This window comes from Liolophura sinensis, chromosome 6, assembly GCF_032854445.1.
Source record: "Liolophura sinensis isolate JHLJ2023 chromosome 6, CUHK_Ljap_v2, whole genome shotgun sequence".
Taxonomy (NCBI): Eukaryota; Metazoa; Mollusca; class Polyplacophora; order Chitonida; family Chitonidae; genus Liolophura; species Liolophura sinensis.
In genome coordinates, this window is record NC_088300.1 from 452,316 (window position 1) to 480,039 (window position 27,724).

General features: G+C 42.0%; 2 protein-coding genes across 3 annotated transcripts; both read right to left on the minus strand.

Annotated features, from left to right (window-relative positions):
- Positions 1-359: 359 nt before the first annotated feature.
- LOC135468341 (uncharacterized) lies at positions 360-4,095 on the minus strand. The gene is made up of 5 exons (XM_064746540.1): positions 3,112-4,095; positions 2,341-2,397; positions 1,281-1,517; positions 910-1,014; positions 360-611 (listed from the first exon to the last, which is right to left on the minus strand). The coding sequence occupies exons 1-5, from the start codon at positions 3,295-3,297 to the stop codon at positions 528-530; spliced, it is 669 nt and encodes a 222-aa protein (XP_064602610.1). The 5' UTR covers positions 3,298-4,095; the 3' UTR covers positions 360-527.
- Positions 4,096-8,999: 4,904 nt separating this feature from the next.
- On the minus strand, positions 9,000-27,559 carry LOC135468340 (uncharacterized). 2 transcript variants are annotated; one of them, XM_064746539.1, is made up of 13 exons: positions 26,276-27,559; positions 23,272-24,293; positions 22,924-23,005; positions 17,589-17,752; positions 16,885-16,959; positions 16,393-16,474; positions 14,937-15,115; positions 12,513-12,692; positions 11,363-11,563; positions 10,744-10,822; positions 10,563-10,617; positions 9,638-9,809; positions 9,000-9,306 (listed from the first exon to the last, which is right to left on the minus strand). In XM_064746539.1, the coding sequence occupies exons 1-13, from the start codon at positions 26,427-26,429 to the stop codon at positions 9,289-9,291; spliced, it is 2,463 nt and encodes an 820-aa protein (XP_064602609.1). In that variant the 5' UTR covers positions 26,430-27,559; the 3' UTR covers positions 9,000-9,288. The 2 variants fall into 2 exon arrangements, with proteins under 2 accessions (XP_064602609.1, XP_064602608.1); XM_064746538.1 differs by having other exon boundaries at positions 9,000-9,809.
- Positions 27,560-27,724: the final 165 nt, after the last annotated feature.

Below are 27,724 nucleotides of genomic sequence, written 5' to 3' on the forward strand. Positions count from 1 at the left end.
CCTCATTGCCCATATATACGGGCCTAAGGATATGACCAAGCTGAAAAATACTTTAATCTCACAAGATCAAGGGGCCTCCGTGGTTCAGTCGGCTAGCGCGCTAGCGCAGCGTAATGACCCAGGAGCCTCAAACCAATGCGGTCGCTGTGAGTTCAAGTCCAGCTCATGCTGGGTTCCTCTCCGACCGTAAATGGGAAGCTCTGCCAGCAACCTGCGGGTGGTCGTGGGTTTCCCCCGGGCTCTGCCCGTTTTCCACCCACCATAATGCTGGCCGCCGTCGTATAAGTGAAATATTCTTGAGTACGGCGTAAAACACCAATCAAATAAATAAATAAATCACAAGATCAAACAGTGCTTACACACCACTTTTAATTTAACTTTTATTTTAGTATAAATATACACATACATCAGTACGGACATTCATCAATGGCCATTATTCATTGAAACAAAAGACATGCGGCTATGTACATAATCACAAGGCTTAATGTCGTCAGCTATGAAAACAGTCTACAGATTTACACGTGTCATCAACATCCACTACAGTGGAAATCTCCAACCAGTTTGACAGGAGCCCCGTCCTTCGTGTCCACCGCCACGTGACAGTCATGGAGCTGGAAAGAGAAATAAAACGAATAAAACGGTTAATTTATGCGACAGCTGTAGGCCTCAAAAGGGGACGTATAAGCGTTATGCGACGGCTGCAGGCCGCAAATGGGGACGTAGAAGTGTGATGCGACGGCTGCAGGCCGCAAATGGGGACGTATAAAGTGTTATGTGGTCATGGTGAAAGGCAGTAAAGATGCAGAAATGTCAAAAGTAAAATGCACCTGCCCTGAGCAAAGTATATGGCTGTCCACGTGTGGTGTCAATACTGATCAGACAAGTATTGATAGAGCTCAGATGACTTACGTTTTCCTGAAGGGCACACGGGTACGGTATTCTTTTCTCAAAATGATAAGACGAAAATGGCCATTCGCAGACTGTCAGATCCATCGTGATGACGTCTTCAGTTTCCTGCGTAACAGAAAATGAATTACATGTCTTTCATGAGCAACTCCAGGGTAGATGCTAATGTTCGACATGACCGCCTGGCGGATTCAGAACAGAAACACCTGTTGGTTATGTTACGTTAAAACGGTCAATGTATAGTATGTGGTGATGCAAATGTACATCCTCTCCACAGGAAAAACAAAATGCATCACACAGCATCGTCAATCACCGTTACCTACACAAATTACATCAAGGTAAATAGTGATTTTCATGATTATGCAAAAACTTACCAAAGCCTTGTTGATAAGCTCAAGACGAGCGTCTTTGAAACATTTTGACTGATGATTTAACCGTTCCACAGCAAATTTGGCCGCTCTCTCCACTTCCGGATCAGATGGAGACAGCGAGAGTTGTTGAACAACCTTGCCTATGTTTAGGGTGTCAATCATAGAGGGACAGTCAGATTTGAGCAGCTCCCGGGTCTGTTTCCACGGCTGCGTGTGAATGGTAGCCTCACACACGTGCACCTATTTATTGGAAAGAACAATTTAACATGTTGGTTTTGTGTGAAATTGAAATATGTTCTGCTTGAGGCCAAGCTCATAACTGTTCCTTTATCAAAAATAGCACGCACTGTTGCGCGTACATGTATGTAGGTCTATAACCGACAGAGGTGAAGAAATCTGAAAATAATCAAGATTATGGCGGTTTGAACCTGAGGTTGAACAAAGGTGATTGTCGCCATTAAATATATTATCGCCCGTGTAGTACAGAGAAATGATTCCACGTCATAAAAGCCTATGGATATATTTCATTCATGTGCTTATTTATGGAGGTTTACGGTATGATCAGTAATACGGCTTCCGCGTGAATGACTTCAAGTTTAAGAAAGACAGGCAGAATTCTGTAGAGGCGTCCACACTTTACCTGACGAACTTCCAGATTTTCAGCTGTGATCAAGTCATTCAAGGCCGGATTCGAACTCGTAACTTCAGGGCCATGGACAAACAAACTTAATGAAGAGTACACCGATTGTATGCCTACGTATCATGGCAATATGTTTTGTCATGCTAATTAGATCAGAACAAGCGTACAAAAACTGTTTGGATCCTAAACCCTGAATGACATTCCACTGAGGCAGCACAATTCATATGCAGGTATAGGGAGTCAGGTCTACTACAATGAGACGCCGTCATGAGTGTGTTGCTGGAGGCGAATGTTAAACCCCTATCCAGCAAACCAACACGATGGCGTGCGGCATGCAACACATGAAAGGTCTATGCTATAATGAATTACATAAATTGAAGGATTGGACAGAGAACATGGATGTATATATAGGCCTATACTTACAGACTTGTCCGGAAACGTTATCTGCAGCGTGAAGAAATAGTTGACCCCTGCTACAATCTGTGACAGAAATGAAATACAAAACTTGGTTACCTGTGTTATCAGTTATCATCATACCGCCTTCTATGCATATGTAACATATATTTATTTACTGGTGTTTTACGCCGTATTTCCTTTATGCGACGGCGGCCAGGGTTATGGTGCGAGGAAAACCCGCGGATTTCATCCACAAATACACAAGCAGGCCAAAAACATTTGACATGAAACATAACAGATCGTTCAATATCTAATACAGCTCAGTTTGAAATTTACGCGTTCGTATATATTTTTTTTTAAATACAATAGGCCTATGGTAAGGCGACAGAGTAGACCAGTACAAAATTCTCATTCAGCCAGTTTGAGAAGATGAAACCTTCAACAAAGCAGTAAAATTGTCTGCTAGATACAATGTGTCCATGAGTACATGTACAAGCCTAAGATTGGGTACTCTTCATTCCATACACTCTTATCGCATCACCTTCAGTTTGTTTTAAGAAAATGCGGAAAAAGGAATAATCGCACTAGCACAACTGTGTTAGAGGATTCAAATATGACATTCAGTCATGCATGTATGCCAGCACAGACGGCTTTGGGAAAATCAAATTACATGTACCGTATATGTAATCTGTAATTTACACTTTTATTCACTCTGTGAAGTTTATACCTCGCAGAGGCTGTTTCTCGCTTATTCTAAAAAGACCCACCCTGTTTACATGTTTCAGCGTGAGACCTTACCTGTTTCTGTACGTCTACCACCCTCACCGGGGGTAACCGACCGTCCGTCTTCCCATAGATTTCACCCACAGCGAATTCCGCCAGCTCCTCTAAATCCTTGTGAGATTTGTCCGAGACATCCTCAGTTTCTCCGAAACAGAATGCGGGGCTAACAGCCAAGAGAAGAATGAACATCCGAGAAAACATCTTGGTGCCGGCAAGACTGCGCTATGGAATACCCGTTTGTTTATCAGCGGAGTCTATCTCGATATAAGCACCAGTACGCCTATTACTGAACCGAATGACTGATAATCTACTGGTCTACATATATATATAAGAGATATCTTAATTTACATTTCTGGCCGTGCCTTGGTGTTTTAAGAAGAGCTCAAGTGTTATATACAACAGGGGGCGTTTCCCTGAATACGGAATGTAACTTAAACCGTCCTCTACACAACACCTAACCTCTCCGGTACATTGCCAAACCGTATATGCAGAATACATTAGTGTCGTCTTCCACACCGTTGTCAGATAATGGACATGAAACACCAAATAGTCAGCTATTCTCACCAGCCTTCTGACTTAAAACACTGTCAAAACAATGCCGTAATGCTCAAGTCATATCCGCCTACTCGGGTTACCTTTCCTTGAAAGTTTCCTTTCCTGCCCCTGCTTAAATTGCTGGTAAAGTTTATAGCTTTTCAGAGTCCTCAAAGAAAATCGGACAGGAAACCGAGCCGAGCCCTGAAAGGAAACCAGACAGGAAACCGCGCAGAGCCCAGAGAGAGAACCCAACAAGAAAGCTGAGAGGAGACCGGCGAGCAAAGTGAGCAGAGCCCAGAGATGAGACTGGACACGAATCCGAGAAATTTCTGAGAGGAAACCGGACAAGAAACCGAGCAGTCATGAGAAGAAAGCGGAGAGAAAACTGAGCAAAGCCCAGAAGGGAAAACAGACAGGCAACTGAGACTGGCTAGGCTGTGTTCTTCATTTCAACAACATGTCAGGCAAGGAACATTTATTACCTCTAACATCACAGGTGTGCCAGTCTACCTCGGTTATAACCAAAATCCCACCATACGCTGCTATCTAAATAGGCACCATCATCAAAAACAGCACAACATTGTGACAGTAGTGTCAAAAGTCTTGTCAGAAGTAGTATAGTTTAAAACAGCCCATCACTGTGAAGTTAGTTCTAGAAGGCTTGTCAGAAGTAGTGTACTCTAAAACAGCACAGCACTGTGGAGGTAGTTGCAGAAGTCTTGACAGATGTACTGTAGTCTAAAACAGCTCAGCAGTGTGATGGTATGGCTCGTCAGACGTACAGTAATCTAAAACAGCACAGCCCTGTGAAGGTAGTGCCGTATGGCATGTCAGCAGCAGTGTAATCTAAAATAGCACAGCAGCGTGATGGTAGTGCCGTATGGCTTGTCAGAGGTGCTGTGATCTAAAACAGCACAGTAGTGTGATGGTAGTGCCGTATGGCTGGTCAGAGGCACTGTAATCTGAAATAGCACAGCAGTGTGATGATAGTGCCGTATTGCTCGTCAGACGTACTATAATCTGAAATAGCTCAGCAGTGTGATGGTAGTGCAGTATGGCTCATCAGACGTACTGTAATCTAAAATAGCACAGCAGTGTGATGGAAGTGCCGTATGGCTCGTCAGACGTACTATAATCTGAAATAGCTCAGCAGTGTGATGGTAGTGCCGTATGGCTCGTCAGACGTACTGTAATCTAAAATAGCACAGCAGTGTGATGGAAGTGCCATATTGCTCGTCAGACGTACTATAATCTGAAATAGCTGAGCAGTGTGATGGTAGTGCCGTATGGCTCGTCGTACGTACTGTAATCTAAAATAGCACAGCAGTGTGATGGAAGTGCCGTATTGCTCGTCAGACGTACTATAATCTGAAATAGCTGAGCAGTGTGATGGTAGTGCCGTATGGCTCATCAGACGTACTGTAATCTAAAATAGCACAGCAGTGTGATGGTAGTGCCGTATTGCTCGTCAGACGTACTATAATCTGAAATAGCTCAGCAGTGTGATGGTAGTGCCGTATGGCTGGTCAGACGTACTGTACTCCAAAACAGCACAGCAGTGTGATGGAACTGCCGTATTGCTCGTCAGACGTACTATAATCTGAAATAGCTCAGCAGTGTGATGGAAGTGCCGTATTGCTCGTCAGACGTACTATAATCTGAAATAGCTGAGCAGTGTGATGGTAGTGCCGTATGGCTCATCAGACGTACTGTAATCTAAAATAGCACAGCAGTGTGATGGAAGTGCCGTAGGGCTCGTCGGACGTACTATAATCTGAAATAGCTCAGCAGTGTGATGGTAGTGCCGTATTGCTCGTCAGACGTACTATAATCTGAAATAGCTCAGCAGTGTGATGGTAGTGCCGTATGGCTCGTCAGACGTACTGTAATCCAAAATAGCACAGCTGTGTGATGGAAGTGCTGTATGGCTCGTCACAAGCACGGTAATCTAAAATAGCACAGCAGTGTGATGGTAATACCGTAAGGATTGTCATAAGTAAAGAAATAAAAAATTAAACATAATGTAGAAAACCATGTTTTTTATAACTCGAAATACTCTTTTCTACATAAAACACAATTAAGATCCTTCAAACTCCGTAATCTTTTTTTGTAAAATAAACCTCTAGCACAAACTGTCCCAGAATAAACAAAACCATGAATTAAGTCATACCAAATAAAATGTTTTGACACATAAATATTTGTAGAAACATCTGCCTTACCTTAATAAATAGAACACTAGGAATGTAGTAATGCTGGGAACGCATTAACACTGGGAATGCACTAATTCTGGAATGCAACAAAGCTAGGAATGCACTCACGGTGGGAATGCACTAAAGCTAGGAATGCACTCACAATGGGAATGCACTTACTCTTGGAAGGCACTAATGCTAGGAATGCACTAATACTGGAAATGCACTTACTCTTGGAAGGCACTAATGCTAGGAATGCACTAATACTGGAAATGCACTTACTCTTGGAAGGCACTAATGCTAGGAATTCACTAACGCTGGGAATGCAATTGCACAGAAATGCACTAACAATGACAATGCACTAACCTCACAGTATTATGAACTTCTGTGCCACAAACATAAAATCAAGCTAATGGGCTTAACAAGGAAAAGTAAACAAAGTAAGGCCCAAAAAACGTATACAGATTTAACCAAAATAGTTGTGGTATAGTACATCTACATCACGAGTTAAGAATGATCATGTCACAAATACAGATAGCCAAACACAGTTACATGTACACAACAAGCAAAGAATGATAATGTCACATATATATGTAGTTAAACAAAACTACAGTACGTGTACACCATGAGTTAAGAATGACCATGTCACACATATACACAGTTAAACACAACTACGTGTACACCATGAGTTAAGAATGACCATGTCACACATATACACAGTTAAACACAACTACGTGTACAGCATGAGTTAAGAATGATCATATCACACATATACAGTTAAACACAACTACGTGTACACCATGAGTTAAGAATGATCATGTCATATACATATATGGTTAAACACAACTATGCGTACAGCATGAGTTAAGAATGATCATGTCATATACATATATGGTTAAACACAACTACGTGTACACCACGAGTTAAGAATGATCATGTCATATACATATATGGTTAAACACAACTACGTGTACAGCATGAGTTAAGAATGATCATGTCATATACATATATGGTTAAACAACTACGTGTACAGCATGAGTTAAGAATGATCATGTCATATACATATATGGTTAAACACAACTACGCGTACAGCATGAGTTAAGAATGACCATGTCACACATATACATAGTTAAACATAACTACGTGTACACCACGGGTTAAAAATGATCATGCCATATACATATATGGTTAAACACCAACTACGTGTACACCACGGGTTAAAAATGATCATGTCATATACATATAGGGTTAAACACAACTACGCATACAGCATGAGTTAAGAATGACCGTGTTACACATATACATAGTTAAACATAACTACGTGTACACCACGGGTTAAGAATGATCATGCCATATACATATAGGGTTAAACACAACTACGTGTACATCACAAGTTAAGAATGATCATGTCATATACATATATGGTTAAACACAACTACGTGTACACCACGCGTTAAGAATGACCATGTCACATATTATATACATAGTTAAACACAACTACATGTACACCAAGAGCTAAGAATGATCAGGTCACATTGATGCATATGGTTTAACAACATTACTGATGTGGATTTTTTTTACTACACAAGTGCATGGATTGAAAAATAAAACTTTCTTTTTAGTTTTATCTGAAAAAAACAAAGCATGCCACAATGCAACCTGAATAAAAGGAGGAAGCTGAGAAAACTAAGTTTCTAACAAGTTACCTTAAGTACTCCAATGATAAAATTACATGTATTTGCCGTCAAAACTTCTGAATATCACACACGACTACTGTCATAACACACAGATGACTAGGCCACTAGTGTGGTAACAATCAGATGACTAGCTCACAAGTGTCGTAACACACAGATGACTAGCCCATAAGTGTGGAAACACACAGATGACTAGCCCACCAGTCTGCTAACACACAGATGACTAGCCCACAAGTGAGGTAACACACAAACGACTAGCCCACAAGTGTGCTAACACACAGACGACTATCCCACAAGTGAGGTAACACACAGATGACTAGCCCACAAGTGTGCTAACACACAGATGACTAGCCCACAAGTGTGGCAACACACAGATGACTAGCCCATAAGTGAGGTAACACACAGATGACTAGCCCACAAGTGTGCTAACACACAGATGACTAGCCCACAAGTGAGGTAACACACAGATGACTAGCCCACAAGTGTGCTAACACACAGATGACTACCCCACAAGAGTGGCAACACACAGATGACTAGCCCACAAGTGAGGTAACACACAGATGACTAGCCCATGAGAGTGCTAACACAGATGACTAGTCCACAAGTGTGCGAACACACAGATGATTAGCTGACTAGTGTGGTAACACACAGATGACTAGTCCACAAGTGCAGTAACACACAGATGACTAGCCCACAAGTGTGCTAACACACAGATGACTACCCCACAAGTGTGGCAACACACAGATGACTAGCCCACAAGTGAGGTAACACACAAACGACTAGCCCACAAGTGTGCTAACACACAGATGACTAGTCCACAAGTGCAGTAACACACAGATGACTAGCTGACTAGTGTGGTAACACACAGATGACTAGCCCTCAAGTGCAGCAACACACAGATGACTAGCTGACAAGTGTGGTAACACACAGATGACTAGCCCACAAGTGTGTTAACACACAGATGACTACCCCACAAGTGTGGCAACACACAGATGACTAGCCCACAAGTAAGGTAACACACGAACGACTAGCCCACAAGTGTGGTAACACACAGATGACTAGTCCACAAGTGCAGTAACACACAGATGACTAGCTGACTAGTGTGGTAACACACAGATGACTAGCCCTCAAGTGCAGTAACACACAGATGACTACCCCACAAGTGTGGTAACACACAGATGACTAGTCCACAAGTGCAGTAACACACAGATGACTAGTCCACAAGTGTGGTAACACACAGATGACTAGCCCACAAGTGTGCTAACACACAGATGACTACCCCACAAGTGCAGTAACACACAGATGACTAGCTGACAAGTGTGGTAACACACAGATGACTAGTCCACAAGTGTGGTAACACACAGATGACTACCCCACAAGTGCAGCAACACACAGATGACTAGTCCACAAGTGCAGTAACACACAGATGATTAGCTGACTAGTGTGGTAACACACAGATGACTAGCCGACTAGTGTGGTAACACACAGATGACTAGCCCTCAAGTGTGGTAACCATTTAATTGCAGCAATGGCGATGGTCTTCTACCTAAGCCAGCTGAAAAATAGAAGCCTGGATCAGTGTATAAAAGAAGGTCTGCACCATGTTGTCCATCTGTGTAAAACGTTTAGCAAATTCCATACATACATGTACTTAGGAAGGTTTATTTGAAAACTCTGAGATTTGGATGACTGATTTTCTTGGGCAACATTGTTCACAGCAGACTCCATATTCAAAGTTCAACAACGGACCGTGTTGGAGGAAGCTCTTCCACTCATGTTAACAGTTCAACCTGGGCACATAACAGCACTACATGACATTTCCCTTGGTTTCTAATTCACTAATTAGGATCTTTCTTCATCTTATTGATTGGTTTTTAACTCACTAATTAGGATCTTTCTTAATCTTGTTTTGTACCGTCTTTGTCTTGTTGACTGATCTCTAATTCACTAATTAGGATCTTTCTTCATCTTATTGATTGGTTTTTAACTCACTAATTAGGATCTTTCTTAATCTTGTTTTGTACCGTCTTTGTCTTGTTGACTGATCTCTAATTCACTAATTAGGATCTTTCTTCATCTTATTGACTGGGTTCTAACTCACTAATTGTGATCTTTCTGTACCTTTCCTTGAGACATCTCGTTCTGTTGGACCTTGATAACTGTGGTCTTCAGACTCTCTCTGTCCATTCGGCTATACTTGACACTTTTATAGATGGTTTTCTGTACATATTTAGAAGTCATGGGTCCCTTGGTTACCTGCTCTTCAGGCAACGAATGTTCCTCGTATTCCACCCTAAAACATTATTATCAGGAAAATTATTTAGTGAAGTACAAGCAAGTCCATGTCAGCAAACTATAGTGACAAGAGAAAGAGCGTCTTCCATTGTCTGAGGCACACAGAGTTCAAGGTCATATCAGGTTCAACCAAAGACTCAGTAATTACAGGACAGGGCAAGTGATGGTTATAGCCCTCTGTCAGCATACTGTAGCTAGAGATCCTCTGTCAGCAAACTGTGACTGGGGAGCCTCTGTCAGCGTACTGTGGCTGGAGATCCTCTGTCAGCATACTGTGCCTCGAGACCCCATCAGTATACTGTGACTGGGTACCCCTGTCAGCAAACTGTATCTGGGGAACCCATCAGCATACTGTGGCTGGGGACCCCGTCAGCATACTGTGGCTGGGGACCCCCTGTCAGCATACTGTGACTGGGGACCCCATCAGCATACTTTGACTGGGGACACCCCTGTCAGCATACTGTGACTGGGGACCCTGTCAGCATACTGTGACTGGGGACCGCGTCAGCATACTGTGTCCGGCAACCCTCCGTCAGCATACTGTGACTGTGGACCCTCTGCTACAGGGAAACACTGATGTAATGAGACTGAAATTATATTGAAATGAACATAGTATCTAAATTCACTAAATCATATCGCAAACACTTCGCAAAGTTACATGTACACACAATGATGTACGTACAAATGAATCTATTCATCAACACTTTTATGTTTTTCTGTGTTAACTATCAAGGAGAATCTTAAATCTTACTTTATGCTGGCATCCTGTTTTTCTGGTTTCATCTTTGGTTGAACATCTTGCAATCCTGAAGCACAAAAAAATAAACGATACATGTACCAGACAATGGCGTTGAGTCATTTCATTCATCGAACTCATCAGAATCTGGTTTTGTTTCCCAATTTTACATTACAATATGAATGTGCCTGAGTACCTGTTGTCATGGTGACCTCCCCTGACAGCAGATCATTGGACAGAAGATCAAGAGACCAATCACTGCCACATTTACAGCTCTGAAAAAACAACATATACATGCATGTAACCACTGGGTTGATTGGCTGAAAAACTGTTTCCCAAAAACACACTTCAAGCAACTGGACAGAGCACACACCATTCACACTTGATAGAAAACATCAGATTTATAAAGAATAAATAAACTATCAGGATGTGCCAGATGAGGTGGAGTTTTACTAAAAGGAAGTTGGAAAATTTCTGTGCCCTTGAAAAAATACTTAATATGACTTTGATTAATGCTGTACTCAAAATGCTGGAAGAAACCAAACTGTGTCCAGACATCCACACCGCCTTGCTCTCCAGGTGAACTGATAAGCAGGTTTTTGAGTGGAAGAAATCACCATCCTGTGTCCAGATACCCAGATCGCCTTGCTCTCCAGGTGAACTGAAAGAATGAATGTTTCCACACCTGGCTGAAATGATTGCATTCCTGCTTTGAAATAATGATGTTTTAAAGGTTTATCAGATACACAATCTTCCTCCTAAAGGATACAGCATTTTTCCTCAGGTGAATAAAGTTAATTATCAAACTACATTACCACTGAGTCCCGCTCTATCATGTAGCAATCTTTCACCTTCCATGAATCACCAAGTTTCTCATCATGATCTGTATCCATAGGGAACTCAAATTCCGTTTTCTGGGCCAATCCTGTCTTGGCCTCCTTCATCTCCATCAACTCCCTTTTCTTCTCATATTTACATTCTGTTACCTGAGTCTGTTCAACAACCACTGACACTTCCTGCCATAAATAAGGCATACATTTGTTAACCAAATCTCTTAGATTCTGCCATTGCATTCAAGTTCATAACCCGAACACCATGTTAGGAGAAAGCTGTCAATGGATGGAAGAAAACCCAAATACGAAGTCTTCCTTTTCTCTTGTAATTTATTGACATTCCAACAAAAGCTTCATTAAAATTCCCCAGCTCGACAAATTTCCTGTCAACACTGAATGTAAACTCGGTGCATCCACAGGTCCAACAGCCATTAGAGCATTTGTACTCCAGAGACTGAACATGATTCTGATACACAGAAAAGAGCTCGAAAAGAGCAACTTTCCATGCAATTTATGCACATTTGGAATTTGATTTTGGAGACAAAACTACATTAGCCGATTTCAAAGCTCACAAAAAGTATAATTTTAAGTTTACAAAGAATAAGCCTTCAGTATATGCTTGAATATTTACAGAATTACAGTAATAAAGGTAGGTTACATTTATACCAAACAACCAAACACGAAACTTGTTAGTTGTAAACCTGGTTAACATTTAACTCCACATTTAGAAATTTTCCCTTGTATGATTTCAGTCAGTTTTTGTGAGCGGAGGAAACCAGAGCATCCGCGGTAAACCCCTGAATTTGACAGTGACTGACCCATGTTTTATGTACAGGTATTGATACATGTATGCATATAACACTGGTGCAAGACAAGTGGATTTCCATTTCAAGTGTTAGACAGTGCAGATGGTCAGAAGGGCATCATCACTGAAGGTTCTGAGACTCCATGAAGATTAGACCATTGTTAACTCAGGTGAATAAATTTGTTTTAATGCGTGATTAATCAGATTATCATTTACTACAAAGTGATCCAGGGAAATTCCCCTTTTCTTTGTTACTAGCAGGTGCTTGTGGTGCACGGGGTGCTTCAATAGGACATCACAAATTAAGGCCCCACCAATTCTCCTCACCTCTGACATCTCCCAGTCATTTTGCACATGCATATTCATGGGTTTATTTTCTTCAGAATTCTGGTCATAGTTTACTTCAGGAAGAAGGGCCTTAGTCTCAACCTCTAGCTCTGTCAGCCTAGTGCTCGGCCTAGATTTGGGCACTGGTATTTTTGTCCTCCGCACACAGGCTGGAGATTCCTGAAATGGAACAAGGCAGTACAAAGGTGAGGCCTCCCGAAAATACATGCATTTTAGTATTTCTGTAATGGGTGCCGCTTTCCAGTGCTTATACGAGCAGTGGCTATTGGGAATTTCCCTTTAGCTCAGTTGTTAAAGCGCTGAGGCCACAATTCAAATCATGGTGTGACCACACAGTGAAATTCTTCACCCATTACATTTCATTGGAAATGCAAAACTGGATTGTGAACATCCTGCCTCTATGTAAGTCGTGTAAGTATTACTGAACACATACCTCCACTTTGATCAATGAAAATTTGTACTCATTTGTCACGGTATTTTTCTCTTTGGCTAACACATGTCAGAAAACCATGTGTCTTTCAGCAGAGTATGGGATTGAGAGACTGGAATGGTCTGTAGTGGAGGGAGTAACTATGCTACAACATGTAGCTGGCTATTCACACAGGATGTAGGTCTACATGGATAACAGCTGTAAACTGTGTAATAGTAATAGTCATAACCATAAAAACTAATGCTGTGATGGTTGTCACTACGAACGGCCATTAAAATAATAGTTTAATACAACGTAATTATCATTTAAAGTTTTGTATCATTGTTGTTGTTGTTTTTTTTGTTTTTTGCTGGTTTGACTCCAATTCACATTAGGCATTATACTCGGAGTAAACAATGACCTGGAATGTCTGTGTCCACAGCACACATGACAGACAGTCGTTATACTCAAACAGCCTCACCAGTTCAAAAGACACAGTGTGACCTCTGTTAACTCAGTCTGAGTCAACAGCACACATGACAGACAGTCCTTATAGTTAAACAACCTCACCAGTTCAAAAGACACAGTGTGACCTCTGTTAGCTCAGTCTGTGTCCACAGCACACATGACAGACAGTCGTTATACTCAAACAGCCTCACCAGTTCAAAAGACACAGTGTGACCTCTGTTAGCTCAGTCTGTGTCCACAGCACACATGACAGACAGCGCTTATAGTCAAACAGCCTCACCAGCTCAAAAGACACAGTGTGACCTCTGTTAGCTCAGTCTGTGTCCACAGCACACATGACAGACAGCGCTTATAGTCAAACAGCCTCACCAGCTCAAAAGACACAGTGTGACCTCTGTTAGCTCAGTCTGTGTCCACAGCACACATGACAGACAGTCGTTATACTCAAACAGCCTCACCAGTTCAAAAGACAGAGTGTGACCTCTGTTAACTCAGTCTGTGTCCACAGCACACATGACAGACAGTCCTTATAGTTAAACAACCTCACCAGTTCAAAAGACACAGTGTGACCTCTGTTAGCTCAGTCTGTGTCCACAGCACACATGACAGACAGTCGTTATACTCAAACAGCCTCACCAGTTCAAAAGACAGAGTGTGACCTCTGTTAACTCAGTCTGTGTCAACAGCACACATGACAGACAGTCCTTATAGTTAAACAACCTCACCAGTTCAAAAGACACAGTGTGACCTCTGTTAGCTCAGTCTGTGTCCACAGCACACATGACAGACAGTCGTTATACTCAAACAGCCTCACCAGATCAAAAGACACAGTGTGACCTCTGTTAGCTCAGTCTGTGTCCACAGCACACATGACAGACAGTCGTTATACTCAAACAGCCTCACCAGTTCAAAAGACACAGTGTGACCTCTGTTAACTCAGTCTCAGTCAACAGCACACATGACAGACAGTCCTTATAGTCAAACAGTCTCACCAGTTCAAAAGACAGAGTGTGACCTCTGTTAACTCAATCTGTGTCAACAGCACACATGACAGACAGTCCTTATAGTTAAACAACCTAACCAGCTCAAAAGACACAGTGTGACCTCTGTTAGCTCAGTCTGTGTCCACAGCACACATGACAGACAGTCGTTATACTCAAACAGCCTCACCAGTTCAAAAGACACAGTGTGACCTCTGTTAGCTCAGTCTGTGTCCACAGCACACATGACAGACGGCCCTTATAGTCAAACAGCCTCACCAGTTCAAAAGACACAGTGTGACCTCTGTTAGCTCAGTCTGTGTCCACAGCACACATGACAGACGGCCCTTATAGTTAAACAGCCTCACCAGCTCAAAAGACACAGTGTGACCTCTGTTAGCTCAGTCTGTGTCCACAGCACACATGACAGACAGTCGTTATACTCAAACAGCCTCACCAGTTCAAAAGACAGAGTGTGACCTCTGTTAACTCAGTCTCCGTCAACAGCACACATGACAGACAGTCCTTATAGTTAAACAGCCTCACCAGTTCAAAAGACAGAGTGTGACCTCTGTTAGCTCTGATCTTCCACATCAAATTCTCCTCATCAGGACTCAAGGTGAACCGGGTTTTCTCATCATTATCTACAACCTTCTTCACATCTTCAAATCTGTAATGTCTTAGGTAGCTTAACTTTAACAAGTCATCCACATACAAAAACCCTCCTGCAACAAGAGAAAAACACACCTCAAAAAAAGACACTCCTCACACAAATGATTACATTTATCTTTTGCATGACAATTTTGAGCACAAACAGGAAATTGACTCTACTGGTGTATTATGAAGCTAATCTAACTAGATCACTGTGTTTTATCAGGGTAAAACGATAATACTGTTCGCATCCCTGACGGCCCAAAAAATTCAAGGACTTTTGAAGTACTTTTAAGTTTAAAATACAAATTCAAGTACCTCAAACGACAGTCACAAGATTGAATACTGTTTTAGGTCATTTCATAAGCTTGGTACAGCTATGCCGTGGCATTCGACCGGTAGGCAGCCTTGTGTTGGTGCCATAACCTTCAGCCGGTGTAGACATCACTGATAATCAGACAACCCATCATTGATTCTTATCAATTTTCCACTGTCCCTCAGGATAAAAAGTGCAGCATAAAATATTTCTGCACAGCGCACGTGTTTGTAAACAGCACCACCGTCAATCACGAGTAGTCCACAGCGGACTTGCCCGTACCGGAGACATCTATACTTCGGCAGTACGCCCGACTGACAATGCTGGCCTCGCGCACAACTGCAGCCATTCACCCCTAAAATAACAGTTGCCTGGCATCTCTAATGCTTTTTTTCAACGCACCAAATTATTCTCAATGACTACAGCATAAGTTCTTACCACCAAACCAAAAAATGGCGATCTTAGCGCCCTCTGGCAGAGAAAAGGAAGTCTGTAGTGGTGCAAAACTATAACCATGTACATATCACTGGCGGCCGCTTTAGTTGCATGCCCGTTGTCAGTTGATTCATAGATTCTTACCACCGAATAACTTTCTTCACGTGACACAAACAAAATCAAGTACTTTCAAGGGCCTCCACATAAAGCACTTTCCAGTCCTTGAATTACCAAAATAAAATTCCCGCGCGAACCCTGATTTATGTGGGAAGAACAAAGCCTCATTCACTGCTATGTATTATTAAAGACTAAATGACAACACCAGATATAACCTGCGGATGGTCGGGGGTTTCCGCCGGGCTCTGCCCGGTTTCCACCCACCATAATGATGGTTGCCGTCATAGAAGTGAAGTCAGTCAGAAAAAAACATTGATAGGTTTACAGGAAAGTGTGGTGAGAAAAGGATGCCGTACATGTTGGGATGTGATAATTTCCCTTAGAACTGACGGACATGTTTATCTGACAGCCGTTATACACATGTAAGTAATGTTGCATAATAATACACTCCAATGAAATGATCAAATGGTTAAGTTCACATACCTTTCATCACATTTAGACCATTACTGACAGCCGTGTGACGCAGAATCTTTGCCAGGAAACGTGACAAGGTGACTAAGCGGTCCTACGCAACATAAATTAGAGCATGTACATGACTAAAGATTTCCCCCCCAAAAATGCATTTTCAGAAGAAAAAAAAATATAAAATATTAGTTTTGATGCTGAAACTTTATTCAATAGGCTATCCTCCTATATTCCAAAGAAAAAACACCTTACTAACATCAATGGAACACTCAGAATCAGCAAAATGAGCAACTTGGCCAGGGACAAATATTTAGGTCATTTAATACATTAATCCACGTTTAGGAGAAATGAAATCTGCAAGCTGAACAGGCACATCCAATATTGACTTCGGCAAAGCCAGTGTACAAGGTGAAGGTCACAATGATCACCCTGGTTTTCCTGCAGAGCTTATAGTAGTACCAATCCAAGTTCAACTGCCTTCTGTTCTGATACAGAGCTACAGATATTCACCCGTCTGAAAGGCCGCCTTCTCCGCAACCTTCCAGAGCCATGTGATCCAGAGGAGACGCCAGACACACCCGATATCTAAAACAATACCAACACAGAACAACAAGGAAATATTCTGGGTTGTTATCTCAAATGACCTAGACAAATTTTTGCAAATTACCACAAACATTTGTATTTGGTTTGTAATTCTTCTTTAAAAAAGAATGCCATATACTGCTTTATGTCTGTGAGTGTATGACTCTGCTGTATGTCTGTGTGTGATGCTGTATGACTCTACTGTATGACTGCTGTATGTCTGTGTGTGATGCTGTATGACTGCTGTATGTCTGTGTGATGCTGTGTGACTCTGCTGTATGTCTGTGTGATGCTGTATGACTGTTGTATGTCTGTGTGACTGCTGTATGACTCTGCTGTATGTCTGTGTGTGATGCTGTATGACTGCTGTATGTCTGTGTGTGATGCTGTATGACTGCTGTATGTTTGTGTGATGCTGTGTGACTGCTGTATGACTGCTGTATGTCTGTGTGTGATGCTGTATGACTGTTGTATGTCTGTGTGTGATGCTGTATGACTCTGCTGTATGACTGCTGTATGTCTGTGTGTGATGCTGTATGACTGCTGTATGTCTGTGTGATGCTGTATGACTCTTATCCTGCTTAAAATTAGAACTGGTCAGACTGGAAAATAATAAAGCATAGTCAACCTACACTGATGGTGTGTCCACTGTTGGCCTTTATCTTCCAGCTGCCATGGTCCAGCACCAGACGAAACCGTTTCTTGTCATCATTGATGACCACATCCTTAATGTCCGAGATACTGTATCCCTGAAACGCTGGTACTCTCAGTACATCTTCCACAGGGAGAAAGCCACCTGGGGAAGGGAGCGGAGGAGAGGGGTTTTATACAGCGACAGGACCCGATTTCACACAGCCACTTCTGATTCAAGTCAAAATTTGAAACTTGATTTCACAGGTTCCCTTGAGGAACTTGAACTTAAAATTGACTGAATGTGTCAAGATTTCCACTTCCGATACAGAAACCATAAAGCCCTATAAGGCTTTAAATTTTACATCAGTCATGTTCTTTTCAGAATTGGCCCCTGTTCTAGTGTTCATTCCCTATAGTCACATACTTGTCAGTTCATTACTTGTATGTCTCAACCCCTATAGTCACATACTTGCCAATTCATTCCTTGTATGTCTTAAACCCTGTAGTCACATACTTGTCAGTTCGTTACTTGTATGTCTTAACCCCTATAGTCACATACTTGCCAGTTCGTCACTTGTATGTCTTAACCCCTGTAGTCACATACTTGTCAGTTCGTTACTTGTATGTCTTAACCCCTGTAGTCACATACTTGTCAGTTTGTTACTTGTATGTCTTAACCCTTGTATTCACATACTTGTCAGTTCGTTACTTGTATGTCTTAACCCCTGTAGTCACATACTTGTCAGTTCGTTACTTGTATGTCTTAACCCCTATAGTCACATACTTGCCAGTTCGTCACTTGTATGTCCTAACCCCTGTAGTCACATACTTGTCAGTTCGTTACTTGTATGTCTTAACCCCTGTAGTCACATACTTGTCAGTTTGTTACTTGTATGTCTTAACCCTTGTATTCACATACTTGTCAGTCCGTTACTTGTATGTCTTAATCCCTGTAGTCACATACTTGTCAGTTCGTTACTTGTATGTCTTAACCCCTGTAGTCACATACTTGTCAGTTCGTTACTTGTATGTCTTAACTCTTTTAATCACATACTTGTCAGTTCGTTACTTGGATGTCTTAACCCTTGGATTCACATACTTGTCAGTTCATTACTTGTATGTCCTAACCCCTATAATCACATACTTGTCAGTTCGTTACTTGTATGTCTTAACCCGTTTTCACATACTTGTCAGTTTGTTACTTGTATGTCTTAACCCTTGTATTCACATATTTGTCAGTTCGTTACTTGTACGTCTTAACCCCTGTAGTCACATACTTGTCAGTTCGTTACTTGTATGTCTTAACCCCTGTAGTCACATACTTGCCAGTTCGTTACTTGTATGTCTTAACCCCTGTAGTCACATACTTGCCAGTTCGTTACTTGTATGTCTTAACCCCTGTATTCACATACTTGTCAGTTTGTTACTTGTATGTCTTAACCCTTGTATTCACATACTTGTCAGTTTGTTACTTGTATGTCTTAACCCCTGTAGTCACATACTTGTCAGTTCGTTACTTGTATGTCTTAACTCTTTTAATCACATACTTGTCAGTTCGTTACTTGGATGTCTTAACCCTTGTATTCACATACTTGTCAGTTCGTTACTTGTATGTCCTAACCCCTATAATCACATACTTGTCAGTTCGTTACTTGTATGTCTTAACCCCTGTTTTCACATACTTGTCAGTTTGTTACTTGTATGTCTTAACCCTTGTATTCACATATTTGTCAGTTCGTTACTTGTACGTCTTAACCCCTGTAGTCACATACTTGTCAGTTCGTTACTTGTATGTCTTAACCCCTATAATCACATACTTGTCAGTTCGTTACTTGTATGTCTTAACCCCTGTTTTCACATACTTGTCAGTTTGTTACTTGTAGTCACATACTTGTCAGTTCGTTACTTGTATGTCTTAACCCCTGTAGTCACATACTTGTCAGTTCATTACTTGTATGTCTTAACCCCTGTAGTCACATACTTGTCAGTTCGTTACTTGTATCAAATGTTGGCTTACATATTTTTCAGAATCTAAGGCTTAACTTTAAGCTTCAGACCTAATCGCAACAAATCAGCCTTTAAACATTAAATAACTCTGGCTACCATAAGACTGGCACAGACCAACCCATTCTTTCCACATATTTTTTTTTCTGCTGCAGTTTTGTTAATATATTTTACTTCAACGTTGATTAATGCCATTCTCAATAGCATTTCACTTTAATACATGTATATGATACCCATTGTTAATAAATTAGCTGGCCATACCTGAAATAAATATGGGAATGATGTACTCATACAGTACAGTGTGGTACCAGTACAGTGTGGTGTTATGCCTGTACAGTGTTGTGTGGTGCCCGTGCAGTGTAGTGTGGTACCCGTACAGTGTAGTGTGGTACCCGTTCAGTGTAGTGTGGTACCCGTACAGTGTACTGTGGTACCCGTTCAGTGTAGTGTGGTACCTGTATGGTACCAGTACAGTGTAGTACCCGTACAGTGTAGTGTGGTACCTGTATGGTACCCGTACAGTGTAGTGTGGCACCTGTATGGTACTCGTACAGTGCAGTGTGGTACCCATACAGTGTAGTGTGGTACCTGTACAGTGTAGTGGGGTACCTGTACAGTGTAGTGTGGTGCCTGTACAGTGTAGTGTGGTGCCTGTACAGTGTAGTGTGGTGCCTGTGCAGTGTAGTGTGGTGCCTGTACAGTGTAGTGTGGTACCCGTACAGTGTAATATGGTAGCTGTACATTTTAGTGAGATGCCTGTACAGTGTAGCATGGTGCCTGTACAGTGTAGTGTGGTACCTGTACAGTGTAGTATTGCACCTGTACAGCGTCGTGTGGTGCCTGTACAGTGTACTATTGCACCCGTACATTTTAGTGTGATGCCTGTACAGCGTGGTGTGGTACCTGTACAGTGTAGTATGGTGCCTGTACAGGGTAGTGTGGTACCTGCACAGTGAAGTATGGTGCCTGTACAGTGTAGTGTGGTACCTGTTCAGCGTAGTGTGGTACCTGTACAGTGTAGTGTGGTACCTGTAGTGTGGTGCCTGTACAGAGTAGTATGGTACCTGTACAGCGTAGTATGGTACCTGTACAGCGTAGTATGATGCCTGTACAGCATAGTGATGCCTGTACAGCGTAGTGTGGTACCTGTACAGTGTAATATGGTACCTGTACATTTTAGTGAGATGCCTGTACAGCGTAGTGTGGTGCCTGTACAGCGTAGTATGGTGCCTGTACAGCATAGTATGGTGCCTGTACAGTGTAGTATGGTGCCTACACTGTACAGTGTAGTGTTATGCCTGAACAGTGTAGTGTGGCGCCTGTACAGTGTAGTGTGGTACCCGTACTGTGTAGTATGGTACCTGTACATTTTAGTGTGATGCCTGTACAGCATAGTGTGGTACCTGTACAGTGTAGTATGGTACACTAGCCTGTATGTAATTACCTGCCTGAAAGCAGGACAACAATCTCAAGAACAGCCTTCTTTCCAGCAATTCTATCTCTAAACCCCTAGGGATGATTTCACCAAGCAATATTTGTCTTGTCAAAATTTTCAAAAGTTCAATATAATACATAGTAAATGGCCAAAAATTTGAGAGTTGTCTTAACACATGCCAATCTTACCAAATTAACTCTCAGAATTCAATCAGTTCCTTAAAAAACTAGGCCAGCACCAAGGCAGGGCAGGGCATTTATATGTATCTCTCAGAACTGGACACTGGAAAGCTTCCCTGCAGTTACTGCTTAGAACTGAGTTCCTTCAAGAAATGGACAAAGGAAAATTTGTCTGCAATGTACCACCCAAGAGTTAAGGGCTCCCTACAGAACTGGCCTGCTGCCAAGTTCTCAGCAATTCATTGCCCAGATCTTGCTTCCCTGCAAAGCACCACAGAATTCCCCACAAATACTGCCTGAAACTCAATATGAAAATGGACCAGGATAAACTACCTTGCAGTTTAACTGCCAGAACTCTGTTCCTTACAGAAACACTACAGAAAAATCTGGTTTTCTAAAGAATATAGAAATGACCAACCTCTAAAATTTCCATGGACTATTGTCCCCTACTGCATTGTGTAGAGAACTTACCAACGACTAAAGTCCCTGCAATTCTGGCCCAGAATTTCATTTCCTACAAAAGTGAACTGCACAATTTGCTTGTCTACAGAACTGGAAAGCTGCAAAAACCCTATAAAACTGGTCAATGACGAAATTCCCAACAATTGTTGTCCTACATAAATGGACAACAGGAAAATTCCCTGCAACTACATGTACTGTCGTCCCAACACCAAAATTTGGTTCCCATCAATTATTATCCGTAACAGTGGTACTAAAACACTTGTGTCTACTGAGACACCCTAGATTTCCCATGTATACTACATTACCCGACATCAAGGTGAGGCCATGATCTTCTACAAAATGTATTTCCCATCTATACTACATTACCCGACATCAAGGTAAGGCCATAATCTTCCGCAGAATGTATTTCCCAGTTTTCCCATGTATACTACATTACCCGACATCAAGGTAAGGCCATAATCTTCTGCAGAATGTATTTCCCATATTTCCCATATATACTACATTACCCGACATCAAGGAGAGGCCATTATCTTCTACCGAATGTATTTCCCATGCATACTCCATTACCCGACATCAAGGAGAGGCCATTATCTTCTACCGAATGTATTTCCCATGTATACTACATTACCCGACAACAAGGTAAGGCCATAATCTTCTGCAGAATGTATTTCCCAGTTTTCCCATGCATACTCCATTACCCGACATCAAGGAGAGGCCATAATCTTCTGCAGAATGTATTTCCCAGTTTTCCCATGTATACTACATTACCCGACATCAAGGAAGGCCATAATCTTCTGCAGAATGTATTTCCCAGTTTTCCCATGTATACTACATTACCCGACATCAAGGTGAGGCCATAATCTTCTGCAGAATGTATTTCCCAGTTTTCCCATGCATACTCCATTACCCGACATCAAGGAGAGGCCATAATCTTCTGCAGAATGTATTTCCCAGTTTTCCCATGTATACTACATTACCCGACATCAAGGAAGGCCATAATCTTCTGCAGAATGTATTTCCCAGTTTTCCCATGTATACTACATTACCCGACATCAAGGAAGGCCATAATCTTCTGCAGAATGTATTTCCCAGTTTTCCCATGTATACTACATTACCCGACATCAAGGAGAGGCCATAATCTTCTGCAGAATGTATTTCCCAGTTTTCCCATGTATACTACATTACCCGACATCAAGGAAGGCCATAATCTTCTGCAGAATGTATTTCCCAGTTTTCCCATGTATACTACATTACCCGACATCAAGGTGAGGCCATAATCTTCTGCAGAATGTCGAAGTAACCAGGACAAGGATTTTGACAAACGGGCTCGAGGGTCCTGAATTAAACAGAGAACACTGTTTTCAGCAAAATCAAACTATAAATTCATTAATTCTCTTTCGCTTGTCAATACTTTATACTAAACCTTAGAAAGCACCAGGCTAATAAAAATTGTTTGTAGCTTATATCTTGTATACACAGGTTGTAACATACAGGCACATCTGACTTATTATAAAAAGTCTGATATTTTGTACACCAGTATACTAAGCCATCATATTACTTCACGGTACACACTGGCACGAACTGCATGGTAGCACTATTTACATAGATCTGAAGTGTTCTCTCTGAAGACATGTCTTTAGTCTTGTCACGTGTAGCCTGAACTCCACGAGATTTCTTGCTCTCGTCATCTCTAGCCTGATCTCCATGAGGTCTTGTCTTCACATCCTTCCTAACCTGATCTCCACGAGATTTCATCTTTGTGTCATTCATGTCACAGCCTCTGTGAGAGTTTGACTTCTTGTCACCCTTCATTCGACATCCATGAGATCGGTCAGACCTACGTCTGGATGACTGTGTTGTGGAACCCCTTTGTTTCACAAACACCAAGGCTGAACTACCCTGGACACTGCTTTTCTCTTTCTTCACAGCTTTGCATAGTTGCACAGTTCTCTTTGAGACAGGTTTTTCCACTGATGTTCTCGCACCTGACAGCTGACATCCTCTGCTCGTCTCCTCCGCTGCTTTCACACAAGGGTTACTTCTCACTGTGACAATTCTTTCCAGTTCTGAACTTGGATTTTCAATAAGTTTCAGGGTTGAGCAGAAGTTAGTTTCAAAGTTGGTGTTGTGTAGACAGGAGGACTTCTCTGCTGGCCATTCGCTAATTACTTTGAAGTCACCATCATCTTCCTGATGCTTATGTTCTTCACATGGCCCAGTAATTTCTGGAAAACTTCCAGAGGACTCATCACATTCTACAAAATCACCATCCATTTTGTTCAGAACCAATAAATTTTCATCTTTCTCCATTATTTCTAGAAATTCCACATTCAAACATTTCAGTCCTGAGACGTCTTGACCTGTCTCAGTCGTGTTTGGGAAGTCTTGACCTGTATTTATCATTTCTGAGAAGTCTTCATTGGTTTCACTCAGTTCTGGAACACCTCCAGACTTCTCCATCACTTCTGGGAAATTTCCATTTACACCTGCCAATTCTGTGAAATCTTCATGCGGCTCTTGTCGTTCTGCAAAATCTGTGTCAAAAAGGTTTGAATCCATGTTATCATCCAGACAGATCTCGCTGTAGTCTGACGATCTTCTGGGCTCATCCCACGGACTGTCATCTGCTCATCAAGAAATCACAATTAAAAGACATCCCAAACACATCTACACTTAAATTCTAATGCATATGATTACATGTATATTTTTTATCATACTCATATATTTATTTATTTCATTTGTGCATTGCAAAACACTAAGGAATGTTTCACTTATACGCCAGTTGCCAGCAGTGTAGTGGCAGAAACAGGACAAAGCCTGTGGGGGGAAACCCACAACCATCTACAGGTTGCTGGAAGGCCTTTCCACATACACGTACAACCAGAGAGGAAACTAGGATGAGCTGGGCTTCAACTCACAACGACTGCATTAACGAGTGGCTCCTGAGTCAATGTACCGCACTGGCATGCCAACCATTCAGCCATGGTTCCTGAGTCAATGCACCACCCTGGCATGCTAACCATTCGGCCATGGATCCTGAGTCAAGGCACCGGGCTGGCATGCTAACCATTCAGCCATGGTTCCTGAGTCAATGCACCGAGATGGCATGCTAACCATTCGGCCATGGTTCCCGAGTTAATGCACCAAGCTGCCATGCTAATAATTCGGCCATGGATCCTGAGTCAATGCAACACCCTGGCATGGTAACCATTCGGCCATGGTTCCTGAGTCAATGCAACACCCTGGCATGCTAACCATTCGGCCATGGTTCCTGAGTCAATGCAGCGCCCTGGCATGCTAACCATTCAGCCATGGTTCCTGAGTCAATGCACCGAGCTGGCATGCTAACCATTCGGCCATGGATCCTGAGTCAATGCAGCGCCCTGGCATGCTAACCATTCAGCCATGGTTCCTGAGTCAATGCACTGCGCTGACATGCTAACCATTCGGCCATGGATCCCGAGTCAATGTAATGCCCTGGCATGCTAACCATTCAACCATGGTTCCTGAGTCAAGGCACCACCCTGGCATGCTAACCATTCAGCCATGGATCCTGAGTCAATGCACCGAGCTGGCATGCTAACCATTCGGCCATGGATCCTGAGTCAATGTACCGCCCTGGCATGCTAACCATTCGGCCATGGTTCCCGAGTCAATGCACCAAGCTGGCATGCTAACCATTCGGCCATGGATCCTGAGTCAATGCAACACCCTGGCATGCTAACCATTCAGCCATGGTTCCTGAGTCAACACACTGCGCTGGCATGCTACCATCCCAGACTCACATATGATGCATAAAATACAATTCCTCAGTGGCATAGCCAGTCTGAAGTATTATACAGGGATGTTCAGGTGGCAACACATAAACTTGAAACTTATACAAATAAAAAGATTTGAAAAATATACAGTTACAATTGTAGTTCATTTCACAATGATACCAAAATGTATATGTGCTATAGGATGTTTTGTTTTTGTTTATTGTTGTGTTGTGTTTTCCCTTTCTCAAGAATTTTTCAGTTATGTGATAGACCCCTGTTTTCTGGTTGAAGGTAAATGGAAAAATGCCCAGAGTAAACCACTTTGAGGTCAGGTACATGTAAATTCTCACCTTTGTCACAAATGTGAACATGTGGTCTCTACATAGTGAAATCCATGAAAGACTACATCGAGCACTGTCTAATGGCCACCGATTTATTTATTATAATGGTGTTTAGAATGTCCTCAATAGTTTACATGTACAACAGCAGCCAGTATTTTGGTGGGAGGAAACCGGACCGGGCCTGGGGGAAGCTGATGGCCACCAAGGCCTCAATAATAATGAAAACAGGAGAATCAGACAATCTAGATAATCATTCATTCAATACTGGGACTGAACCCACCTTGTGTACATGTGACCTAGCAACTGATAGCCAAGCACCTTAATATTCCCCATTCCACACAGGAATGGATTGGTGGATATGAAGAGCTACCTGTCCTGGAAAGAAAACCCACCCCTCGGCCAAGACCTGGCAATCAGTTTTACAATCAGATAGGTATCAGCCATACCTAGCAGCACTAGTTTTGCTCAACTTTCTTCTTGTGTGTAGTGAGTTTGTAGTGTACTTACAAATACTACTGCTTGAGAGGTGATAATACTGGATACCCTCTCCTCTCCCCTGACCACACTGCCGCCCTCCACGAAATGCCAAGCCTTTCAGACATCTTACTGCCTTAGATGGACCATGTCCCAGAGCGGGACTTTCATGGTACTTCGACTGCATTATTCTCCTGATGTTATGGCTCTCTTCATACAGACTTGGTATTCAATTTTTTCCCAAATCTCACCTACAGCTTTGATTCAAAACATGGACATATGCATAAGTATGAGAGATACATTAAATGGAATGAGCTCAGAAATTAAATCAATACCGAAATTAAAAGACAAAAATTCATCACCAGACATTCACAAACCAATTTTCCTACATGTACATGTAGTTCAGATTGTATATTATATATCCCCACCGCAGGGCACCAGTTACGAATCATTTAGTTTTTACCAAACCTATTTACAACATGACCAATATGGACACGTTTTCCAAGTTGATGGGTGAATGAATACCCATCCTGAAATTCAGGGAGGATTCCACAAAATTAGATTTTACTTCAACATGAGGTACTGTTTATGGTCGAAAAATTTACTTTATTTATTTCTTTTGTGTTATACGCCATACTCAAGAATATTTCACTTATACACTAGCAGCCAGCATTATGGTGGACGAAAACTCAAAACAGTTCAGGGAAACCCACGACCAATCGAAGGTTGCTGACAGACCTTCCTGTTTTGTTTATTTTCATTTATTTATTACTATTTTTGGATCTTTGATTAATGTTGTTTTCGGACCAATCTGCTTAAAGACAACTGTACCAAATGAAATTTTTTGACATGAGTTAACACTTCCATGAAATGATGTACCAGGTAAATGTTCCAGAATGCCAAGTAGTGATGATCTGATACTTGTATCATGCGTGTTCTTCATTTTATCTTTAACTTGAAGCAACAAACAGAAAACGACATTTCCATTTCTCATATGACAGGCTTAGCGGAAGCGGCTGCAGTGGCTGAAAGAAACTGAAACTTCTGAGCTGCGCCTACCAAGCCGTGACTGAGATCTCACCAGGCTGACACTGACAAAACCACACCGCATGGCGGTCACACACACGATTTACCGTACTCGTTTTGCACCAACACAACGAAATTTTGAAAAAATACTATGAAGAATGCTAAATAATCAACGACAACAAGCAACAACTTTTTGTAGAATACATTTCAGGTTACAAAACGTTCTGCTGACTGCCGGTAAGAACTTTTTCTTGTGCGCCTTCTTCTGTCTGTAGTTTCCACTCGCTGACACCATTCTTGTCTCCCGCGAATGAAGAGCGCTCCATGGTATCTAAGCTGAGGCCAGCACTGGAGGACCGTGTAGGCGTTATGAAAGGCGACATGTAGATTGTCGTTCCGAAATATTAAGAGACAGTGTAAAACCTTGGTGACAAACACGATTGACGACATTCGTAT

What these genes read in the sequence shown, in the direction of transcription:
- LOC135468341 (XM_064746540.1), bottom strand. Translation starts at nt 3,297, where the DNA reads ATGTTTTCTCGGATGTTCATTCTTCTCTTGGCTGTTAGCCCCGCATTC. An exon ending in TGGTAGACGTACAGAAACAG is followed by an intron (nt 2,398 to 3,111) that starts GTAAGGTCTCAC and finishes TTTCTGTCACAG; the next exon opens with ATTGTAGCAGGGGTCAACTA. An exon ending in CGTGTGCCCTTCAGGAAAAC is followed by an intron (nt 612 to 909) that starts GTAAGTCATCTG and finishes TTCTCTTTCCAG; the next exon opens with CTCCATGACTGTCACGTGGC.
- LOC135468340 (XM_064746538.1), bottom strand. Translation starts at nt 26,429, where the DNA reads ATGCAGTCGAAGTACCATGAAAGTCCCGCTCTGGGACATGGTCCATCT. An exon ending in ACAGTGGACACACCATCAGT is followed by an intron (nt 16,960 to 17,588) that starts GTAGGTTGACTA and finishes GTATTGTTTTAG; the next exon opens with ATATCGGGTGTGTCTGGCGT. An exon ending in ATGACTGGGAGATGTCAGAG is followed by an intron (nt 11,564 to 12,512) that starts GTGAGGAGAATT and finishes TATTTATGGCAG; the next exon opens with GAAGTGTCAGTGGTTGTTGA.